General features: G+C 38.6%; 1 protein-coding gene across 3 annotated transcripts in view; it reads right to left on the reverse strand.

Annotated features, from left to right (window-relative positions):
- The window catches only part of LOC115217301 (lipoxygenase homology domain-containing protein 1-like), a 308,929-nt gene that overhangs the window by 46,533 nt on the left and 241,083 nt on the right, over positions 1 to 21,313 (reverse strand). For all 3 annotated transcript variants that reach the window (XM_036507273.1, XM_036507275.1, XM_036507276.1), the window contains 7 exons: positions 18,942 to 19,015; positions 10,666 to 10,859; positions 8,551 to 8,743; positions 6,444 to 6,604; positions 5,461 to 5,547; positions 3,312 to 3,561; positions 1,480 to 1,631 (listed from right to left, as the gene is read on the reverse strand). In XM_036507273.1, the coding sequence (XP_036363166.1) occupies positions 1,480 to 1,631; positions 3,312 to 3,561; positions 5,461 to 5,547; positions 6,444 to 6,604; positions 8,551 to 8,743; positions 10,666 to 10,859; positions 18,942 to 19,015 (1,111 nt within the window). The remainder of the gene's footprint in view (positions 1 to 1,479; positions 1,632 to 3,311; positions 3,562 to 5,460; positions 5,548 to 6,443; positions 6,605 to 8,550; positions 8,744 to 10,665; positions 10,860 to 18,941; positions 19,016 to 21,313) is intronic.

Raw genomic sequence — 21,313 nt, forward strand, 5'->3', positions numbered from 1 at the left:
CCCTGCTAGAAATAGCAACTAAATCTCCTCCAAATCACATACTACTGCTTTAGATAAGAAAAAGTAACATTGAATAATATAGTCCTAGATACACTATGTCTGAATAGCACAATGGACTCCAGGTATTCTTCCAGGATGTCAGAAAAGTTGTGCAGTAGCAGATTTTTCCCATTCAGATGTTTTGGTGCTTTTAAACCATTACTGACAGCCTGGAAGAATGTCTAGAGTCCACCTTGCTGGAAAATTTGGATGTGAAGACAGTATGGAGCACACTTCATGACCATGTACAACAACACAGTCATGGAGTTCTTTGAGCCTTCTGTCAGGAAGCATAAAGACTGGTTTGATGAGAAATGCACCAAACAGTTGCTTGAAGAGAAAGCCGGCACCTACAAAGTCCACTTCAAGAGGCCAAAGTCTTCAGCAAAAAAAGTTGCACTGAGGAATCTTCACAACACCATCCAGCAGAAGTTGTGCCAGACATAGGAAGTATAGCTAAGCAACAGAGCTGATTAGATCAAGGCGACACCAGCAGGAATTAAATGATAACTTTTGATAACAGCCTGAAAGAAGTCTGTGGTCCCTCTATGTTAGAATCATCTCTCTTTAAAGTAGATGGTTAACACTGATCCCTGACAAAGCTTCTTGAATGTCGGGCTGAATATTTTGACAGCAGACTGAAGCATCCTTTCACCACCAATGATGAAGCCATTGAGTTCCAGTTGATAAAATGCTGGATACTATGTCGATTTTGGAGATATGTTACAGAGAAGCAACATATCTGCTAGCCAGTGGCAAAGTACCTGGCTCAGATTCCATTCCAGCTGAGATTTACAAAGGTGAATTATCTCTCACTGACAAACTCCACAAACAACAGCTTTGACTTATTTACATTTTGAACTTGAGAAAAAACTTGCATATTTTTAATGTTCTGCTTATAGATTGCATTTGTAATGCGTGTGTTTGATGGTCTGCCCCTAACTTTTCCAGGTTATCCCTTAAACATTTACTCTCAAAACCAAGTGGACTGATTATCATTGGTTTAAAATTGAATTTATGATCTGGGTCTATAGAAGGTTTCAAAGCAGTTGTAGTACTTATGTTGTCTTAAACAACTTACAGGTGTCATAGCACTGCCTGCCTTGGTATCAATATTGGTGGTCTTACCAATGTTGGTCATGATGTACAAGCAAGATTCCATGTGGTATAAAATATATTTGGTAATCCAGTTTGAAAAATGCTCAGTTGGTAACTAAAAGGTGTTTTTCTTATTTATGATAAAAGTAATAAACCGGCTGCTAACTTTGACTGGAAGAATTAGAATCATTGTAGAAGGAAATCTTGAAAACAGTGTTTTTAAATGATCTTCTACACCTGCACATCTGATGTTGAAAGTGTTGTGCATGTATGCATGGGTAGCTGCACTCATTATGTATCAAATCTCCTTTAAGCTCTGATATTCAAATTAGCTTCACTTACCTGACTCCTCTCAAATTTATTCATATTCTGTGATTTTGATAGGTTTCTCTCTGACGTGTCACCATGGTCTCCATAAATTGTGAGGAAGACGTTGGCATCAGTGCCAGCACCAAACACATCACCTGTCACCACTTTCACAGTGTATTCCACTTCTGCACATACAATATAAATATACAGAGACACTGTGAGTGAGACACATACACACACATATTATAGTAAAGCAACAAGTGTTTGTGGAATACACAGCCACATACACACTATAGTTCAATCAGTAATTTGTTAAGTGTGTGGGTGTTTGTGTGCATGAATAAATATATATAAACTTTATTTGTAGGTTAACAAGGCTACCAATGGTTTCATGTGAAGAGATATTCACAACTGTTCAAGCATGCCACATTTTAGATGGGAATACACAAGATTACATGAGACTGAACAGGATTTTGAAATAAATAGACAAATCAAGGGAGGTAACATATCAGAATATCTTGGTAGTTAGAGCCCTTGCATAGTCCTCGATTTTCCCAAGAAATTGTGTTCACCATAGATTCATTAATTGCTTAATTATCTTATGCAAGAATGTTTACGCACATACACACACGAAGGTACATTACTGATTTTCTGGTAACAGATGATTCAGCACCTCTTTTAATCTGGATAAGTTATGAAGGGGAATTTCAAATTCCTGTGTCTACCAGATTAGTTCACTGTGGTATGAATTTACTTGCATTAATTACTGTGCACTTGTTAGTGAGATCCTCTGCTTATCTAGCTTAAATTTCCCATTAGCTATGGCTACTAAAAGGCAAGAAAACTGAAAGCATCAATGGTAGAGTCAAATGTAAACATCTAACCATATCGTTCCAAGACAAAATAGAACTGTTGGCCAAAACTGAACTGTGATGTTCTGATCCTTAAGCTGCGTGGTATCTATGACATTGGTTGATCTACCATTCATTGGTTAAGTTACCTTGCCAATGGCAAGTTGTCATAATGTAGAAAATCTAACCAAGTAGATGAATGCTGCTGAAGAAACATTGTGTGCCATTTTCCAGATTCTGAAATTCTGAACACTGTTTTGATTGCTGATAAAAGCACAGGAAGTGGTGAAGAGGAAGCAGATGCCACTTGAAGATTTTCCATTGACAAGTTGAGATGGCAAAAGTGACGAAGTGAAAAGGTCGGAGGATTGTACCTGTGTTGTGCAATATTTTCGTTTGACACTTGAAAAATTACACAGGGGAAAAAAAATCAAGTCACATGACTTAGAACTAAAAGGACTCAGAGATACAAACAAAGGAGAATATGGAAACTGAAAGATCCATTGAATAGCCAGAGATATAGACGAGACTTAGTTGAAGCACTTAACAAACAGGAGAAGGAGATAAAGGTGTATAACATAGAGGATAGCTGGAAGTTCTTACAGAATAATCTGATGAGAGCCATAAACCAAATCTGTGGCTGGTACAAAGTTGCAACCAGCCCAAGGATGATTTGGTGAAGGAGCAATGAAGCACACAAGAGTCATAAAAGAGGCAGGAATGAAAAAACTGGAAAAATGGTGGGCAGCACAGAACTATATCAAGTATCTAGAAGAAAAGCAATGTGACAGGTGTATTTAGCCAGGGCAGAAGCAGAAAGGAAGAGAGAATCAGAGGCATGAGTTGTTCTGGGTTGCAAGACAGTATACAAGAAAGAATCAAAGTTGCTGACTAATAGAGGTGTGGATGGATGATGGTGTGATTGCAGACAGTGATTCAAAAAAAGAGAAGAGAAAAAACAGACACAAAGAAAGTGAGGGATGTTGCAAACAGAGAGAATATTGTGGAACAAACCATCAAAATAATCTGTCAGTGGTTTCCCATTTAGATCTGTTGGCACCAGTTCTTTGGTGAGAGAGTTAGCATCTTTATCAAACCATTGGTCTACAATAAACCAGTGTTGTTCAACATTGCTGGAATTACCATGTTGTGTGTCAGAAGCTGTTACAAACTTGGGTTGTTTCTTACTGCCAGTTTTCTGTGGCTCAATGTTATCAGTTCCAGATTTCCATTTGGAATCAACTCTGTGTCGTCTTATCAGAATCTATTAATGGCAAACGAAATGAAATAAGATTTTTCAATTTCAAACGGGAAATATTAATTTATTTGTTGTTTTAATATAAAATCGATGTTTACAAAGTGAATGCGATCAGTTTAATTGATGTCTGCCAATATGTAACGAGCATCTTATTAACAGTAAGGATTACTGAATAAATGAGAGCCCCTCCTCATGTCACTTGATTTGTTAGAAATAACAGTTAAATCTCCCTAAAATAATACTTTACTGTTTTAAAAGACAAAAACAGGTTGCAAAATACAGCTTTAAGATTGTATTTCTAAACAAAAGATGTAATGGTCATGGCTGGAAAGATTTTTATTATAGAAATCAGTGATCCAGATTAAACAATGGGAACTGCATAGAAAAACACATTCTCATGTAATGCATTCCTACAAACACTATACCTGAACAGAAACACCTTTGATCAGTTGGGTCAATGCCTACCTAGGGTTAAACAACAAAAAGTCAAGAAATTATAAATACCTGGAAACTAAGATCGCCCAAATGTGGGGCTTGAAAATGGAAGCAATCCCTGTTTTGGGAATGAGCATAAGATATACAGATAAATACATATCCACAATGCCAGGACTTAACAAATCTGCAGAGAAAATAGCACTGTTGGGTACTGCACACACACAAAAGGCAGATAACCAAGGCACACAGAGCATTGATTGGTTGGGTAGTGAAAGTATGCAATACAAATAACTGAAGGAGGAGGAGGAGTGGTGGTGGTGATATCAATAACAATAAGGAAAGGACTAACTATGTGAAGTGCAGAATCGACAACACTACTGGCAGCGATGAATGCATAATGTGTGGTGAGAGGGGTGAAATGGTATGGCACATCGTTAGTGAATGTCCAGAATTGGCACAACATGACAAACAAGCTGATGTAGACAAGAAGCACACCCAACAGTGGCTATGGAGCTCAGGGCTAAAGGCAGAGAGGGAAAGCTTTATCTTGGCTGCTCAAGATCAGAGCTTACTGACCTGTAACTACCAGGCCAATGTGATTAAAAATGGAGTTGACCCAAAGTGCTGACATTGCAATGATGAGATTGAAACAGAGGAGCGTGTAAAGTTTTAGCCCCAGTAGAGTATAAATGAAGACAGGAGAGATTTGGTTAATATGTTGGCATTATAAAATGAAAACTGCTGACAAATGGTACAAGCACCACCCAGGGGCTGTAACTGGAGGAGAAAATGTAATGGTTCTTTGGGACTTTCCAGTCTGTACAGAGCGGACCATCAAAGATGATAAACCAGATATTGCTATGAAAGACCAAAACGATAAAGTCTGTTTATTGATTGACCTGTGCATACCTTGTGACCAAAATATCTCGGCAAAAGACTTTGATAAGCTCAGAAAATACAAAGATTTGGTAATCGAAATCGAAAAGATGTGGCATCTCAAGACAGTTACAGTATCAGTGATTGTAGGAGCTCTTGGAGTCATCAAAAAAAGGAATTGAAAATTATTTGAGACTGGTTCCTGGATTACCATCCATGCAGGAAGTGCAAAAGGTTGTCTTAACTGCAACGTCACATGTACTGAGAAAAGCAGTACATGTCGCTGTGGCTTTTCTCTCCTCTTTTCCCCTTTATTTTCTTTGTTTTCTTTCCCCCCGTCTTTCCTTTTTCTCTCTGTCTTTCTTCCTCATTTTTTTCTTCTAACACACAACTTTGTGAACGAACAAACTGGTGTGTTTCTTTTAATGGCATCCCAATGTATACAGAGGGTTTCTCTGCTCTAGGTGTCAGCAAGACACTCGGCAAGAAATGGAAGCAAAATTGAAAGAAAATGATGATGATGATGATGATGATGATAATAATAATGTGCTGTTGTATAACAAGAAAAAGAACAAGTATACAAAGTTCACTGACCTTATGTAGGAACCAGCCAGCAAACACACCTTTGCCATCGCAATGAACTAAAATCTTGTGTAAATTTCCGATATTGGGTATTTCTATCTACAACAAACAGAAACATAAAAGCATTGAAAAAATGGAAGTTTCCTTCAATATCCTAAGAAAAAATATTTTATATTTTTATGCGTTGACATCAGAACTGGGCACAGGTAAAATTGTATGGGTAAAAGAAGCGTGCTTTGCAACCACAAGGTACCAAGTTCAAGTTTGTAGTATGTTGCATTGGGTGTCTTGTGGTGATTAACTTCTTGTGCATGGGATAAGGATGAAGGAAACTCTTGGAAGGGCCATTCCTGTTTTGGGGTATTGGGATTAATCTGATTCATGGTTTAACACCTGGTCCCTGGGTATGTTCAGTAGAATCTACTCTGTTTTCATCAAGTTGAACAGCCCCCATCTGTCTTTAGTCTGAAGATAACTTTGTCTTTTGGAAGTTATCCTCAGATTTCCATTAGTTATGGCAGAGTTGATGAGGGTCAGAGTTTGTACAATCTCTCCTCTGACTTTTTAAACAAACAGCTCACAGTTTATAGTGGGAGGTGGGTGGGGATGCCGTCACAACAGGGTCAAATTTGTAACTGAATCACCACAAAACTGAAGGCAGTAGTCTTTAGAGTATTACCCTTTTTGAATCTTTGAGTGAGACACCTTTCACTGCTTCAGTTGGTGGTGAGGTCAGTTTTGACCTAACACCCTAGGGTGTCATTTGAGGGAGATCTGGATGTTATTTATGGCTACACTGATTGCTTAATACTTAGTTCCTCCCAGAGGTTACACGAAGCAAACTGGTGTCCTATCCAGGGACCTGTTTTTTTCTCTCACTTACTAATTATCCCAATGAGGTATGACGAGGAGCAAAATAGAATTTTGTCTTTTAAAGAATTGGTAGGAAACGGGCAGCAGCTGCTGCTGTCACCCTTAATAGTTCTACTTCTTACCTTAAATGTATCCACAGAGCCTTGCTCAAAGTTGTCACTTCTGTTATTTAGAGTATATTCTTCTGATTTGCCTTTGTCTCCATACAGTTTGATGTAAATATTGGCATTGGTGCCAGCATTTGGAACATTTCCTGTCCAGAGTGTCACTTCACACGGCTCGGCTGTAAAATGGACAGACGCGAAACTGGTTGAATTTAGGGATAGTGACACTTATCATAGCTGTCTGTCAATCTATCTATCTACATGTTTTTCTGTCTGTCTGTCTGTCTGTACATATTTCTAATTCTTAATCTGTCAATCTATCTATCTACATATCTATCTATAACAGATAGTCTACCAAACTTTGATAGTATGACTAGTTTGAAATGATCAACTAGCTGAGATGCTCCAATAACTATCTTAGTTGAACCAATTAGTTAAGATGATAAAACTAATCAAGAGGGTCTAATTTTAATTGTACCTTCCACCATAACAATACTTATAAAAAAAAAACACTGCCACCACCACGACCACCATTGCAGAATTCTGGCAGGAGGGGACTGAGAACGAAGCCTTGGTAAACTCCTACCTGCACTCTCAATTCATTACTATACCCTTACGTAATTCTCACCTTACTGGCAGTACCCCTGTAGATAGCTTTGTTCACTCTCTCCAGCCATTTGTTTACCTACAGCTTCCATAGTAACCACCAGATGGTGGAATGAGAAACCCTGTCAAAGGCTTGTATCTATGTATGTGTGTGTATGTTTATGTGTATATTTACATTATTGGTGCATTTTTGGACGAGACGGGTCATGACTCTATTGATTTTTTTCATATTGATATTGGATCGCCCCAAATAGTCGATTCGATTTTTTTCAAACGTTGTCCGATTTTGATCAAAATCAACTTATGCATTTTTATGTAAGGAGTTTCACAGCATCATTAGTTTTTTTCAAATTCCATTTTGTTTGAGCCCAGGATGAGAAGAACCGACTAAAAAAATGTCCTTTTGGATATAACACCTGAAGCTTTTATCATTAATGACTTTTTATACACACACACATATGTACACATACATACACACTCGAAGTTTTATGCAGTTTCCAATGACAAGAGTGATAAAGAAATTTTCATATAATTCAGTTGATGTAGAACCCAGAAGGAACCTTTTGCTCAAAGTATCTGTTTCTATAGCTTGTTTCACACAGCTTCTTTCAGCCAAATTTTACTGGAGGGGGTGTGTGTGTGTGTGTGAATGTAAGGGTCTGGTACAAGACCCACCAAGGAATTGTCCTGCACTTCAGATAGATCCAAAATATTATTATATATTGTTAGCCATCACTTCATCCTTCACAGGACTCTGCTCTCCAACTTCAACTGTTCAGTCTGTTCACGTGTGTGTGCGTGTGTGTGCGTGTGCTGTTGTACATGTGTAAAGTGGTTGGCATTAAGAAGGGCCTCCAGTGACAAAAACCGGGATACATTGGAGCAGGATGCAGTCCTCTCGCTCATTAAATCCTCACAAACTGTCCACTTTGTGCCAGAAGCTGGACATTACATCATGATCATGTTATATCATTGCATATCATACTGTGTTATACAATACCATACAACACTATTCATTATTACTTTGAATGCAATATTATTTTATACCATTCAATTTAATTATTAAGCACTATATACCACACTATAGACTATATTATCCTAAACACTAGTCCCTATACTATTCTTATACTATACAGCATTATATATGATACTACACTATGTTATACAAGACTATATAATATCCAATATTTTGTTATATTTCAAAAGTAATTCCCTCAGAACTTTGTGATGTTAAAACAAACAGCATCTCAGTAGAGAACATTATTATTATTACTGTGAGGTTTGAGAGGCAACAGTCTCTGCTGATGTCAGCCTATCAAATCAGTTGTTTCCATTTTAAAGAATGTATGTCTTCAAAGCCTCATTATAGTCTGAACCTAATTAGATTAATTACATAAAGAATATTTATTGCTGGTTTATGGCCAGCAGTGTTGTCTGAAGGTTGACCTTCCCCCCAACATGTTGCCTTTTTTCAAAAGAAAGTTCACTGGGGTATGTTGTTAATAATTAGCAGTTTTACCTTTATCTCTGTTCTCCAACACTGACGGCTCCAGAACCACTTCAGTCTGACCATCTTCTTCATCCACAGCCAACCAGCGGAAGCAATCAAACATATAATGTTTCCCTTCTGATGGAACTTTAATGAAAACACTGTCTAAGAACCAACCAGCACTCAACTGACTGTTGTCGTGGCTGATTTTGATCTTTTTTATCTTAAAAGAGAAACAGAATGATACACACACACGCACACATGTGTATTTATGCATACATATACATGCATAAAAACATAAATATATATCTCACCCTTTCTATGAATATTATACATACACAGACACACACACAAACATGCGTGTGTGTGTATATGTGTATGTATATATATATATATATACACAAATGTACATACATATGCAAATATATAGAAAAAAGCTAAAAAAACCCAAAATAATAATGCACTGCTGAATATTAAACCACGTGCCTCATGGTTAGAAGACAAAGATACCTGGTTCAATTCCAGCTCTGATTTGGATGAGCCCCATGAGCTGGTTGCTTGTATATTTTTTTTTGTAATCAATTATAAATCATTATTTAGAATGACTAATGACTGATTAGTAACTGGGTCATTAAGAAAGTCATTAACGACTTACAATTGGGTGTCGTTGTGCAACCCCATGCTTCTGGATTTGATCTCGTTACTTCTGAGGTCACAGCCTTTGTTTCAGTAATCACTTAACAGTGAAATTTTCTAAAAACAAACTGTGAACAAGTCTGTCATATATGAGAGAGAGAGAGAGAGAGAGAGAGAGAGAGAGAGAGAGAGAGAGAGAGAGAGAGAGAGAGAGAGAGAGAGAGAGAGAGAGAGAGAGAGAGAGAGAGATAATGATGTAAATAAACAAATAGAACTGTTTGGGCTCTATATAGAATTTACATAGATGCAAACATGTAAATAGAAAGAAAGTAAAGACTAAACGTATTCTGTTGATGAAGATTCATGTATAAATCTAGAGAGATGTTTATATATTAACAGAAGAGACACAGAAAACTAAGGGGAGAAGGTTTGCTGTTACAGGCCCGACAGCTGTTTCTGGGGGTTCAGAATTACTTCATAATATCAGCAGATGTGGTTCACAAAAAGTCAAAGATATGCAACCAGTGGTGGATGCAGATCAACATTAAATTCTTCAGGGTGGAGAGAAACCTGTCTTTCCACCCTGAATACAGAGGCCGGATTTACCTGATCTTCCACTACTGGAACATCAGATAAATATTTATGTGTATTTATGTATGCATGTGTGCATGCATGCATGCGTGTGTGTGTGTGTGTATGTATTATCATTCAATATCCGTGTTCCATACTGCCATGGAATGGATAGTTTAAAAGGATCTGATGGGTCCAAGGACTACTTTGGCATGGTTTCTATGTTTCTATGACTGGATGCCCTTCCTAACCCCAACCACTTTACAGTGTGTACTGGGTGGCTTTTCCTGTGGCACCAGCACTAGTGAGGTGGTCATGCAGGTTGTAAGCCTATGAAACCCAAAAGGTGGGACTTTATGCTAGCAGATGAGAGTTAAGGACTGAGATGAACAGAATGAGGCATCGCGGGTTCTTGTTGTTGTCTTCTCCTATTTAGAAGAGAGAAATGAGTCAGTGATGATGATGATGTGTGACCAGGGGAGGAGGGGGAGGAGAAGTGAGTGGGGACAGGGGGAGATAGGGGAAATGGGGCGAGGGGAAGTAATGTCTGTAATGATTGGGGGGGGGTTAAAGGATGGATGCAGGTGTTGAGATTGTGAATGGTTATTGAATTGGAGAGGTAGAGAGATGGAAGAAGAGAGCAGCAAGAGGAGAATCATGAGAAGGACAAGAGACAGACGACTTTCTTTTTAAACCAGAATCAGCGAAAATAAATTTGGTTTTCCTTGTTATACCCAGGTCAGTTTCAAGCAAATATAAGCACCACAGCCATAAAATCACAGGTTACCAAATTATTAAATGTTTTTTTTGTAATGGTTTGGTGTAATTTGAAGGGCATTTGGCTATTGTTTCTAGCAGGCTAAATAAGCACATGTGAACAATATCTTGAAAATGGAGAAAGTCAGAAATACTTGCCAAAAGGATGAAAGAATTGCTTACTTGACCAATGTTAGTAAGTTCTCTCTTGAAAATATCAATTCTGTCTCGTTCAAATAGGTTCCTTAAGTTTTCAGAAGAAACTAATGGAATTTTGTCTGTGTTATTCTTTGAACCAAACATTTGAAGGAAAACATTAGCATCAGTTCCTGCTCCTCTCACGTTCCCAGTTTTCACATGGATTTCATAATTGGTGGCTGTCAGAGAAAACAGCAATTATTTATTCTGTGTGTGTGTGTAGAAATGTGAAGACACACGCATCCATATATATAATTTTATTTCAGTATGTGGAGTTAAATGCATTGTGTACCTTCTTTCTCTACTCTTTAGGACAGACAACTATAAAAATGATGAGTTAGTGTCAGGAAGGGTATCCATCCATTGAAAATCAGTCTCAATGCAAATCGGAAATGAATGATCCCACTTCTATGGCAGAGACAATCGTTCACAATTATCTTGTGATATCAAAACAAGGAGAAATAAACATACATATATACATATACGATGAACTTCTTTCAGTTTCCTTCTACCAAATCCACTCACAAGGCTTTGGTCAGTCCAGGACGATAGTAAAATGTACTTAGACAAGGTGTCATGTAGTGGGACAGAACCCAGAACCATGAGATTGGAAAGTAAACTTCTTAGCCACTCAGCCACACCTGAGCCTATGTGTGTGCGTGCATGTATCATCATTGTTTAAATGTCTGCTTTCCATGCTAGCATGGGTTGGACAGTGTGACTGACGGCTGGCAAGCCTTAGGTTGCATCAGGCTCTAACCTGATTTGGCATTGTTTTCTACAGCTGGATGCCTCTCTTAATGCCAACCACTCTGAGAGTGTAGTGGGTGCCTTTTATGTATCACTGGCACAGGAGCCAGTCAGGGAACATGCATGTGTGTGTGTATATTCATGCACACACACACACACACCTCACAACTGCATATCTTCGCTCAGTTTGGTCAGTTATCTTTCCATCCTTCTAGTCCAGTATATTAAAATATTTCCTCACCAATTATTTCCCTGGGCTGCCCTTACCACAGAACCCCTCCACCACCAACATATGTCCCTTTCATTTACCCTATCAACCTTTCCCATCATATATCTCTTCTCCAAGACAGCCAATCTCCCTCACTTCCTTTCTTCTCTATCTTTTTATAAAACTGAAAGACAACCAACCGGATTCCATCTGCCATGTGTCCGTCTTCCTTGTTTCACCTCCATGTCTTCTCACAATCCTCTCACAGTCTTTCGACATTACTCTTTGTCTGTTACAGAGAATCCCTAATGAACAACAGCAATAAAGTTTTTTGCAATTCACTTCTTTCTTACTTGAGTTACCCTGGTAACCAATGAGGCAACATCAACCCTCTCTATGTGAAGACACTTAACTCTCAACTTCTCAATCTGTTAATAGGTACCAGAGGGAGGTACATTTTCATCACTAGCACTGTGGAATTAGGGAGTGTGTCTTACCAGGTTTACTTGATATGTTAAAAATAGCAGCCAAATCTCTCTCAAATCACACCAAAAAGAAACACTGGACAATGTAGTCCTAGATACACTATGTTTGAATAAAAGATGAGATGGCTATGACTGGAATGTCTTTTATCATAGGTCTTCTGGATCAGGTCTGACTTGGGGCTAAATAATACCACTCTGACCTACACTGAACCTCACCCACTCTTCTTCTAACTTCCTCTCTTTCTCTTAAAACACAATACACACACACACACAGACATGCAAACAAACACATACGCACACACACACACACACATTGAGATTTAACTGAACTTCACTCCAAGACCAACACTTCCATCCAACCTTCCTCTCTCTGTTTCGAATATTCAGCTATAAAACATATTGGAGTCCATTATCTGAAGCAAACCAAGCTTGTCTTTTCTAAATGACGAATCTTGTAGTTGCCAGATTATCTTCATCAGCCCAGACTTGATGGCGTCTTTTGGTAAATCCAAGAATCTCTGTTGCAGTTTTCACCAATGATTTCTCTTGGTTGATTCAATGGACTCTTGTGAGGCTGGCGATGGGTGTTCTGTAGAGATGTGGTCCTTGACTTCAGCACGACGACTAAGTTAACCATTGTTCTTCTTTCATTGATTAGGAGTTCTAATCCAAGGATTGTTCAGTTTCATGTTGAGTTTTCAGATGATCTGACATTAATCTGTCCGATAGGCAGTGGTTCTTCTCCTGGCTTGAGTGATACAACCATCTCCTTTATCTGTGGCATGCCAATGTGTTGAGGGCTGACCAGCAGTTGTCATGTTGTGGGTGTAGCTCTCAATATTACCAAAGAACACACAATGTACCATTCTGCCACAAGGGCCAGACTGTGTGATGGACATTTCAGATGAAATCATCAGATGTGGTCATCTGACCAAGTTGGTATTAAAGAAAAGTAATTTTAATGTTAACTTTTCCTGCTCTTTGAAGTGAGTGGTGCTGGACCAAAATGGTGCAGTGGTGCTTGGCTCCACTTGGTCATGATGGTAGCACCTAAGTTCCAATACTGTCTGAATTCATTGAAATGACAACCATCTCTCCTTTCTTACCACCAATCTAGGAACAATCTCAAGTGCTCATTATATCTTTCCTCTATTAGACTCCTCTTCCTTCTCCTCCTCTCACCTCTGGATCTAGGTTTGAGAAATTGAAGTTGATGGATGCCATCTGTGGGATTGGGGGGAATTGGCTGTGGCCTCCAAACACTAGAGCTTAATTGATTCTGACTCAGTTCCATGGCACAGAGATTGGGTTACTGAGCATTCAGTTTTTCAAATGTAATCTTGTTACCAGTCCACTTGGGTTGGCCATATTTGTAGTAAACCTCCATATTTGAAGGCCATTCTACTATCTGCCACCCAAGGACATACCCTTTCCCCAGTCATTTCTGATTTCCATAGACACACCCATAGGAGGGTGAAATAAAATAGATATCTATATTTTAAAACTATGAAGTTATATTTCTATAGCACACACACACACACACACGTTGACCCAGCAAACCCTTAAAGGGTATTGACAGAGTTGTTTCCCTTCAACAATCTCTGCTGATAACTGGTTTCTAACTCAACAGGAAATTGCAGCCAAAATTTCCCTTAAAACATATCCAAGGATGGATATATTGAGTAACGTAATTAAGCCTACACAAGAAATAAAAACAGAGGCCAGATAGAAACAACTGGATGGTCCTTAGTCATAAGTTGAATCAAGGCTGATCTGGGACGAAACAACAAATGGTTTTATTATTGTAAAAGAAGTGAGGAGCTCCTCAATCAATCACTCTCGGTCCATCCCTGTTAAAGTTATTGCATTTCACATTTACAACTTGGTCAATACATCAATGTCCAGTCCTTGACGACACGCAAACTTGCAGTGGAATATTTTTGCGATGTGCAGATATCTTAGAGCATATCCCCCCCCCCCCACCAAAAAAAAAGATGACTGTTTGATAAAATGCTATACTGCACAGTCCCTGTGTTGTCTCCTCCCTCTGCCTCAACTACTGCTACTATGAAGGCTTCTGTTCACCACAACTAAATAGTTGTAGCCCAGCCCCCCCCCAACTCCCAACAAAACCCAAGCTTTTCTCCTCAGAATATCAACTTATTGAAATTCTCTACTTTCTCTGTAGATGTTAACCTAAAGATGTCTTAAGGTCAATATCAAAAAGACCACCACCACCACCACCACCCCACCACTCAGTAACGGTCATGCAATCACCGTCTCTCCCTCCACACACATTTTTTAACACTGAATGTTTTTAGTCCTGGTCCCATTGTGCCACTTGTCTTAATCTAGCATTAATTACTTTTGACTGAATGTTGCTCTAAATAAATGACGATATTATATCCATTATTATGGGTGCAGGCGTGGTAAGAAGCTTGCTTCCCAACCACATGGTTTTGGGTTCAGTCCCACTGCATGGCACCTTGGGCAAGTGTTTTCTACTATAGCCTTGGGCCAACCAAAGGCTTGTAAGCGGATCTGGTAGATGGAAATTGAAAAAAGGCCATCCTGTAAATATATTTTATTATTTTTTTTATTTATGCCCCCTTTTCAAGCCTAGCCAGGCTCATGGGCCCGGTTTCTATGGCATAGGTGTTCCCCTCCAGCAGGCAATTATGTGTTATAATAAATACATGCGCACACACACACACACATATAAATTAGTTCCTCCAACCTAGCTTGAATGTGTTGTTTTTAATGCCTTCCACTGCTGTAGATGTTCCAAAAAGCCATTTTATGCTAAATTGCATCAAGATTCTCTTATTGGTTGATGAAACTCCTTCAGTGCACAGGTGGATGGTGCTAATGGATGGTATTGCATGATTTCACCAGATCGTGGATCATCATCAGCAACTAGCTGAGCCAAATGCCAGACAGAAAATCAGTCAAAACTGATATAGAAGAAAACTGACCAAATAGCCAGTGGTCATGAAAAGCTGCAGGAGATTTTCAATCAAATCTCCTGTGAGGTCCCTTGACAACAATATAACCTTCATTTGACAAAGGTATCTTTGGCCTGAGGAGAGCTAGCGGAGTACCCCTCCTTTAGGTATTTACTATTTCCAAGGTTCTACTAGCTAGGAAACATATGCAGCCTGGATTTTACCTGCTGCTCCATCCCCTAAATTTGGATTTTTATTCACGTACACAGCAACCCCAGTTGCTAACTGAGAACAATAAAATACCTTTTTCCTGCATATTGAACTTCAGTATGGGAAAAATCTACAACCTTCTCTGCCAAAAAAATCACTGTGGACTGCTTGAAGCTTACTCACTTCTCACACCTGGATCCTAGGATCTCACCTTTATATATATATTTGGGAAACGATTAGAGATTTATACAAATCAGATTTTTATATATAAAAGATGGCAGTGGAAATGCACAGAAGTAAGTCTAAGACATTTCAATTTAAGAGGGAATTTAATAAAAAATGATTTGAAAATTATATAAAGAAAATTTTACCGATTTCAATGTATCTCATCTTATCAAATATCAGTAAAAATTGATAAAATATTTGAAGTAAAAACACTTTATCTTCTGTCTGGGGTCAAGAACATGTCTGGAGATTTTTGGTTGAAGTCTTCTTTAAATATAGTTTGGTATAGAGTCCAAGGTGTTAGAAAATGAGAGAAGGGGTGTCTATTGTCTAAACGAAATCTTTGTATGCTCCTGCCAAGGGAATGGCTAAAAAGCATTTATTGAATGGGTTTCATGTCCACCTGTGTGTGTGTGTATATATATATATATATACACACACATATGCATACACACAGATGGCCAAAAGTCACCTGACAGTATATCAAAACCATTTAATTCCAAGATTAAAACAAAAGATTATTTTATATGGGGCTTCGCCAATAAATAGACAAATGTTGAAAAAAAAATGCTGATTTTTAACTCACAGCATTCAGTTATTGAGTATTTATGGAATTTTGCTTTACTGTTGAGTGACTATTGGCCAGCCCTCTGTGTGTGTGTGTGTGCGCGCACGCGCAATGGCCCAGTGGTTTGGGCAGCAGACTCGTGGTCATAGGATTGCAGTTTTGATTCTCAGACCGGACATTGTGAATGTTTATTGAGCGCAGACAACTAAAGCTCAACGAGGCTCCAGCAGGGGGTAGTGTGGTGGGGGCTGGTGAACCCTGCTGTACTTTTTCCCCACAACTTTCTCTCACTCTCTCTTCTTGTTTCTGTCGTACCTGCATTTCAAAGGACCAGCCTTGTCACACTCTGTGTTGTGCTGAATCTCCCTGAGAACTACATTAAGGGTACATGTGTCTGTGGATTGCTCAGCCACTCGGATGCTAATTTCATGAGCAGGCTGTTCCGTCGATTGGATCAACTGAAACCCTCGTCATCGTAACCAACGGAGTGCCACGATATATATACACACACATTTATACATGTGTGTATGTATATACAAATATATATATATGTATATACACATACACATATATATTCATAAACACGCACACATACACATGGTGGGCTTCTTTCAGTTTCCATCTTCCAAATCCTCTCACTAGTCTATCGTTGGCTCAGGTCTAGAGTAGAAGACATTTGCCCAAGGTGCCATGCAGTGGAACTGAACCCAAGACCACATGTTTAGGAAGCAAGCTTCTTAACTACACATCTCTCTTCCTTTTTACTCCCTAGCTCTTTAAAATTCTGTCTTGCATCATTCAAGAAAGGAAGATTCTACTTTGTTGGGTAGGATTTTCTGGATGAGAATTTTAACACTCTCATTTAGAGAGAGAGAGGAGAGAGAGAGAGAGAGGAGAGAGAGAGAGAGAGAGAGAGAGCTAGGAGAGAGAGAGATATAGAGAGAGAGAGAGAGAGAGAGAGGAGAGAGAGAGAGAGAGAGAAGAGAGAGAGAGGAGAGAGAGAGAGAGATAGAGGAGAGAGAGAGAGAGAGAGAGAGAGAGAGAGAGAGAGAGGAGAGGAGAGAGAGAGAGAAGAGTAGAGAGAGGGAGGAAGAGAGAGAGAGAGAGAAATAGAGAGGGAAGGGAGAGAAGAGAGAGAGAGAAAGAGAGAAGAGAGAGATAGAGAGAGAGAGAGAAGAGAGGAATAGAGAGAGAGAGAGAGAGAGAGAGAATATATTTTATGGGTCTGTGGTGACATCAAAGTTACCTTAATTTTAAACAGGTTTCATCAACGTTTATCACAAAAGACAAACAAATACAAGATAAACTATCAGGAAGTTGTTGGAATTCAGCAGGAACAGGATAACAGGAAGCCCTCTTTCCTTGCCCTTCCCCTCTTGCCCAGTCTTGACACAGAAATAATTATTTTAACAGAAATATAATCACAGACATATTGCAATGTTAGGATGTCTGAGTTTCTCAATTTCTCTGCACCTAGCACACACACACACACACGCACACACACACAAACATGCATTCACACACATATATATATACACACATATACATGTATACATACACATAAACATGCACACACACAACACACGTATGCACATACACACGTACTCATTCCTGCTGAATTTTACAATCACGGTGGAATTCTGCTCCATCTCAAATTGCAAACGTTTTGCAACTATATTGCCAAGAATAATCAGTTCCACAAGAGGAATGGAGATTGTATGATCCGTGATGATCACTGTGATATCTCTTTGATTGTAATTGTTGAGAAAATTATTGCCAAGCCATTCCTGAAGAGACTTCCAGACATATTTCTCAACCCAGAAAGTTAGTGTGGCTTTTATGTCAAAATCAGAACAACTGATTGGTTTTTGAGACTCATCTTTGGGAAAAGGCCAGAGAACAAGCTGAAGATGTCTTCTTGGTTTTCATTGATTTACTAAGGCATTCGACAATGTCATGAAGACCTGTAAAAAGTTCTAAAATCTGTTGTCCTCTTGGTTTTGTCAACATTGTCACATCCTTTATGATGGAATGTAAAAGAGGTGTTGTCGGAAATGGAATGGTGATTGAACCTTTGACTGTGACAGACTGTGTCAAACAAGGTTATGTCCTTATTCCAATGTTATTATTCATCTGCTTCTCATCTCATCTACACTTGATACAACTTTAAAAAAAGAAACAATAAAATACTAAAAAAAAAAGAGAAAAAAACACCAGTTGGTTATAAGTTGTAATTTTGGACTGGTGGCAATATATTAAACCTTTGATAACTGTACTGAAACAAAATAGAAATGGTTGTGTGAGCTGCTCTTTGTAGATGTCAGGTGTCTAAAAGTGAAGCTAGGCCACAGGTTTATCTAGCAAAAGCCAAAGCAGAAAGAAAGAGTTTGCCAATGTCTTACAATGTGAGGATAAGGGATGAGAGATGCTCTGGATTGATAGATAGTGTATCAGAGAGGATGATGATGTGGGAGAGAAGTTTGTATGGATGGATAATGGTAAGCTGGCACTTAGTGATTCTGAAAAGAAACAGGCATGGAAGTGTTGCCATTAGATTCAATGAACCACAGACTGTTTCTCAGCTGCTTCAAAACACTTTGGTCTCACAATCAGCATGAGAATGTCTGGCACCCTGCTCTAACCCAGAACTAGATTCTTGCTGAGTAATTCAGAAATCACTGCTTACAGAAATGTGCTAAAGGTGGTAGAGGATTTTACCTTGTTGGGCAGTGTAGGCTGACTTAATAGATCAGTAATAGACAAACGAGTTTAATATAAATCAGTAATTGAGCCACATTCATAAGACACAGAATGATTATATGTCATGGATTAACATTAATAAAACACATGTTTAATAATAGAAAACTTACTGTTTAGAAGTTTACTGTCTCCTCTGGGAAGTTCTTTCACAATAGTACCATCATCTTTATCAAGGGCCAGCCAGCTGTAGAGAATATAGAAGCAAATCAGAAGAAAGACCCCTTTTCCCATAAAATTGATTTCTTATAAAATCCTCGTTGTTAGATTGTATTTGTATCATGTCTATGAACCCATAGGAATGTTTTACTGCTTAAAAGGAATATTTATTATTTATTGCATTTTGGACCAGTTCCATATTCTGTTCAAAACTAATTCATATATTGTGTGGTGTGTTATATAATTTCTCTCAAACATTTATTGTCAAGTCTCTAATACCTGCCCGTTTATTTTTGATATTATTATATGTGTAAACATTTTGTCTAAAGAAGGATATCACTACAATTGCACTTGAAATCTGCATCAAGTGATGTCTTATTTTTGATATCATTACATGTATAGGCACTTTCTTTAAGAAAGTATATAAAGTAATGGTTGTACCAAAAATAAATGTGACTCGGCTGTATTCAAATACAGTAACCCCTTGACTATTGTGGGTCTTACATTCCCAAAACCCCTGTGATAGGTGAAAATCTGCAAAGTACAAACAGTGCTGCTTTTTTTAAAATTATTTTTATAATTTGTATCGATTTATTTTATTATAAATGCAAAATAATACCACGGAGGAATCAACATAATCTTAAATGATAAACTGCAAAATGGCGAGGGATGACTGTACTGAACTTTTAATTGTCAAACTTTTGTGTCTTAGACTTTATGCCCTTACAAAGAGGTTTAACATTCTCTGGTCTGATAATATTTCCGTTCGTTGTCAAGATTTTACAACACTCTGTTGTTTCCATTTTGTTATTACAATGGCCTCTAATCTTTCAAGATGGTCGACATCAAACCATCTTCACTCAAATCCACTCATATTCTCTCAATTCCTTTCTACTCATCCCCTACATTGTATCCACCACATCAAGGTTTCACATTACTCTCCTTCCTTTCTAGAATATCTTCCCTCTGGAATAATTCTTTGCCTGTTCTTGTTTGCCTGTAGTTGTTCAAGAAGATCAATAGCATGGACCCCATGATAGGGGGCTTATCATGACTATTATTACAGTAATACTTTTGTTTGGAACAAACTATTCAAAAATCTGCTTAAATTTACTATGCAAGGGCTAACAAAACAAAGCTGTAGGCAACCCCATTGTTTTTATAAACTTTTTAACCTTAATGCAATTCCTCATGCAACACGGTCCTTTGTTAAAAACTATCTCCTCTCAATTGAAGAATCCAAAATACTCCTATTGTGGAGTTAAGGAGTTTATATCTGATACTCCTTAATGTTAGAGAATGATTTTCCCTAAAATCAAAATCAAACTCGATGACTGGCGTCCGTGCAAGTGGGGTGCAAAGAGCACCATACCAGTGTTATCGTTGACAGAGCGGCTAACTGGCTTCCATGCCAGTGGCACATAAAAGGGCACCATCCAAGTGTGATTGTTACCAGTGTCGCCTTACCGGCACTTGTACTCATGCTAGTAGGGTGCCAAGAGCACCATCCGAGCATGATTGTTGCCAGAGCAGCCAACTGGCTTCTGTACTGGTGGCACGTAAAAAGCACCCACTACACTCTCAGAGTGGTTGGCGTTAGGAAGGGCATCCAGCTGTAGAAACTCTGCCAGATCAAGATTGGAGCCTGATGCAACCATCTGGTTCGCCAGGCCTCAGTCAAAATCATTCAACCCATGCTAGAATGGAAAGCGGACGTTAAACGATGATGAAAACAAAAAGAAAAACAGCCACGTCATTTTAGCTAGAATGGAAATTTTGTAAAAACTATAACTGCTATTGACAACACTAATAATGGCTTCTAGTTTAGATGCAAGGCCAGCAATTTTGAGGGAAGGGGATCTCTCAATACTGTCAACCCCAGTACGTGACTGGTACCTGTATTTTTTTTACCTGAAAAGGATGAAAGGCAAAGTTGACCTCAGCAGGAATTAAACTCAGAAAAGAACTGGAAGGAAATATTTAAAGACATTTTCTTCCAACTCTCATGATTCTGCCAGCCTGTTGCATTTATTATTATTATTATTATTATTATTATTATTATTATGGTGGTGATGGTGGCGGTGGCGGACCTCAAACTTTATGGTAAAGATGAAGCCCAAGTCAGTTCCCTTGTTGATATGGTGTATACTTTCAGTGCTGATATCAGAATGGAGTTCAGACTGAGAAAGTGTGGTGTGTTAGAATTGAAGAGAGGCAAAATCAAATGTATGGACGGACTAACGATACCGTCGGGGATGGTTATGAAGCAGACAGAAGAGACGGGCTTAGAATTACTTGGGGATACTGGAAATAGATAAATTAATGG

The sequence above is a fragment of the Octopus sinensis genome, linkage group LG11, assembly GCF_006345805.1.
Source record: "Octopus sinensis linkage group LG11, ASM634580v1, whole genome shotgun sequence".
Classification (NCBI taxonomy): Eukaryota; Metazoa; Mollusca; class Cephalopoda; order Octopoda; family Octopodidae; genus Octopus; species Octopus sinensis.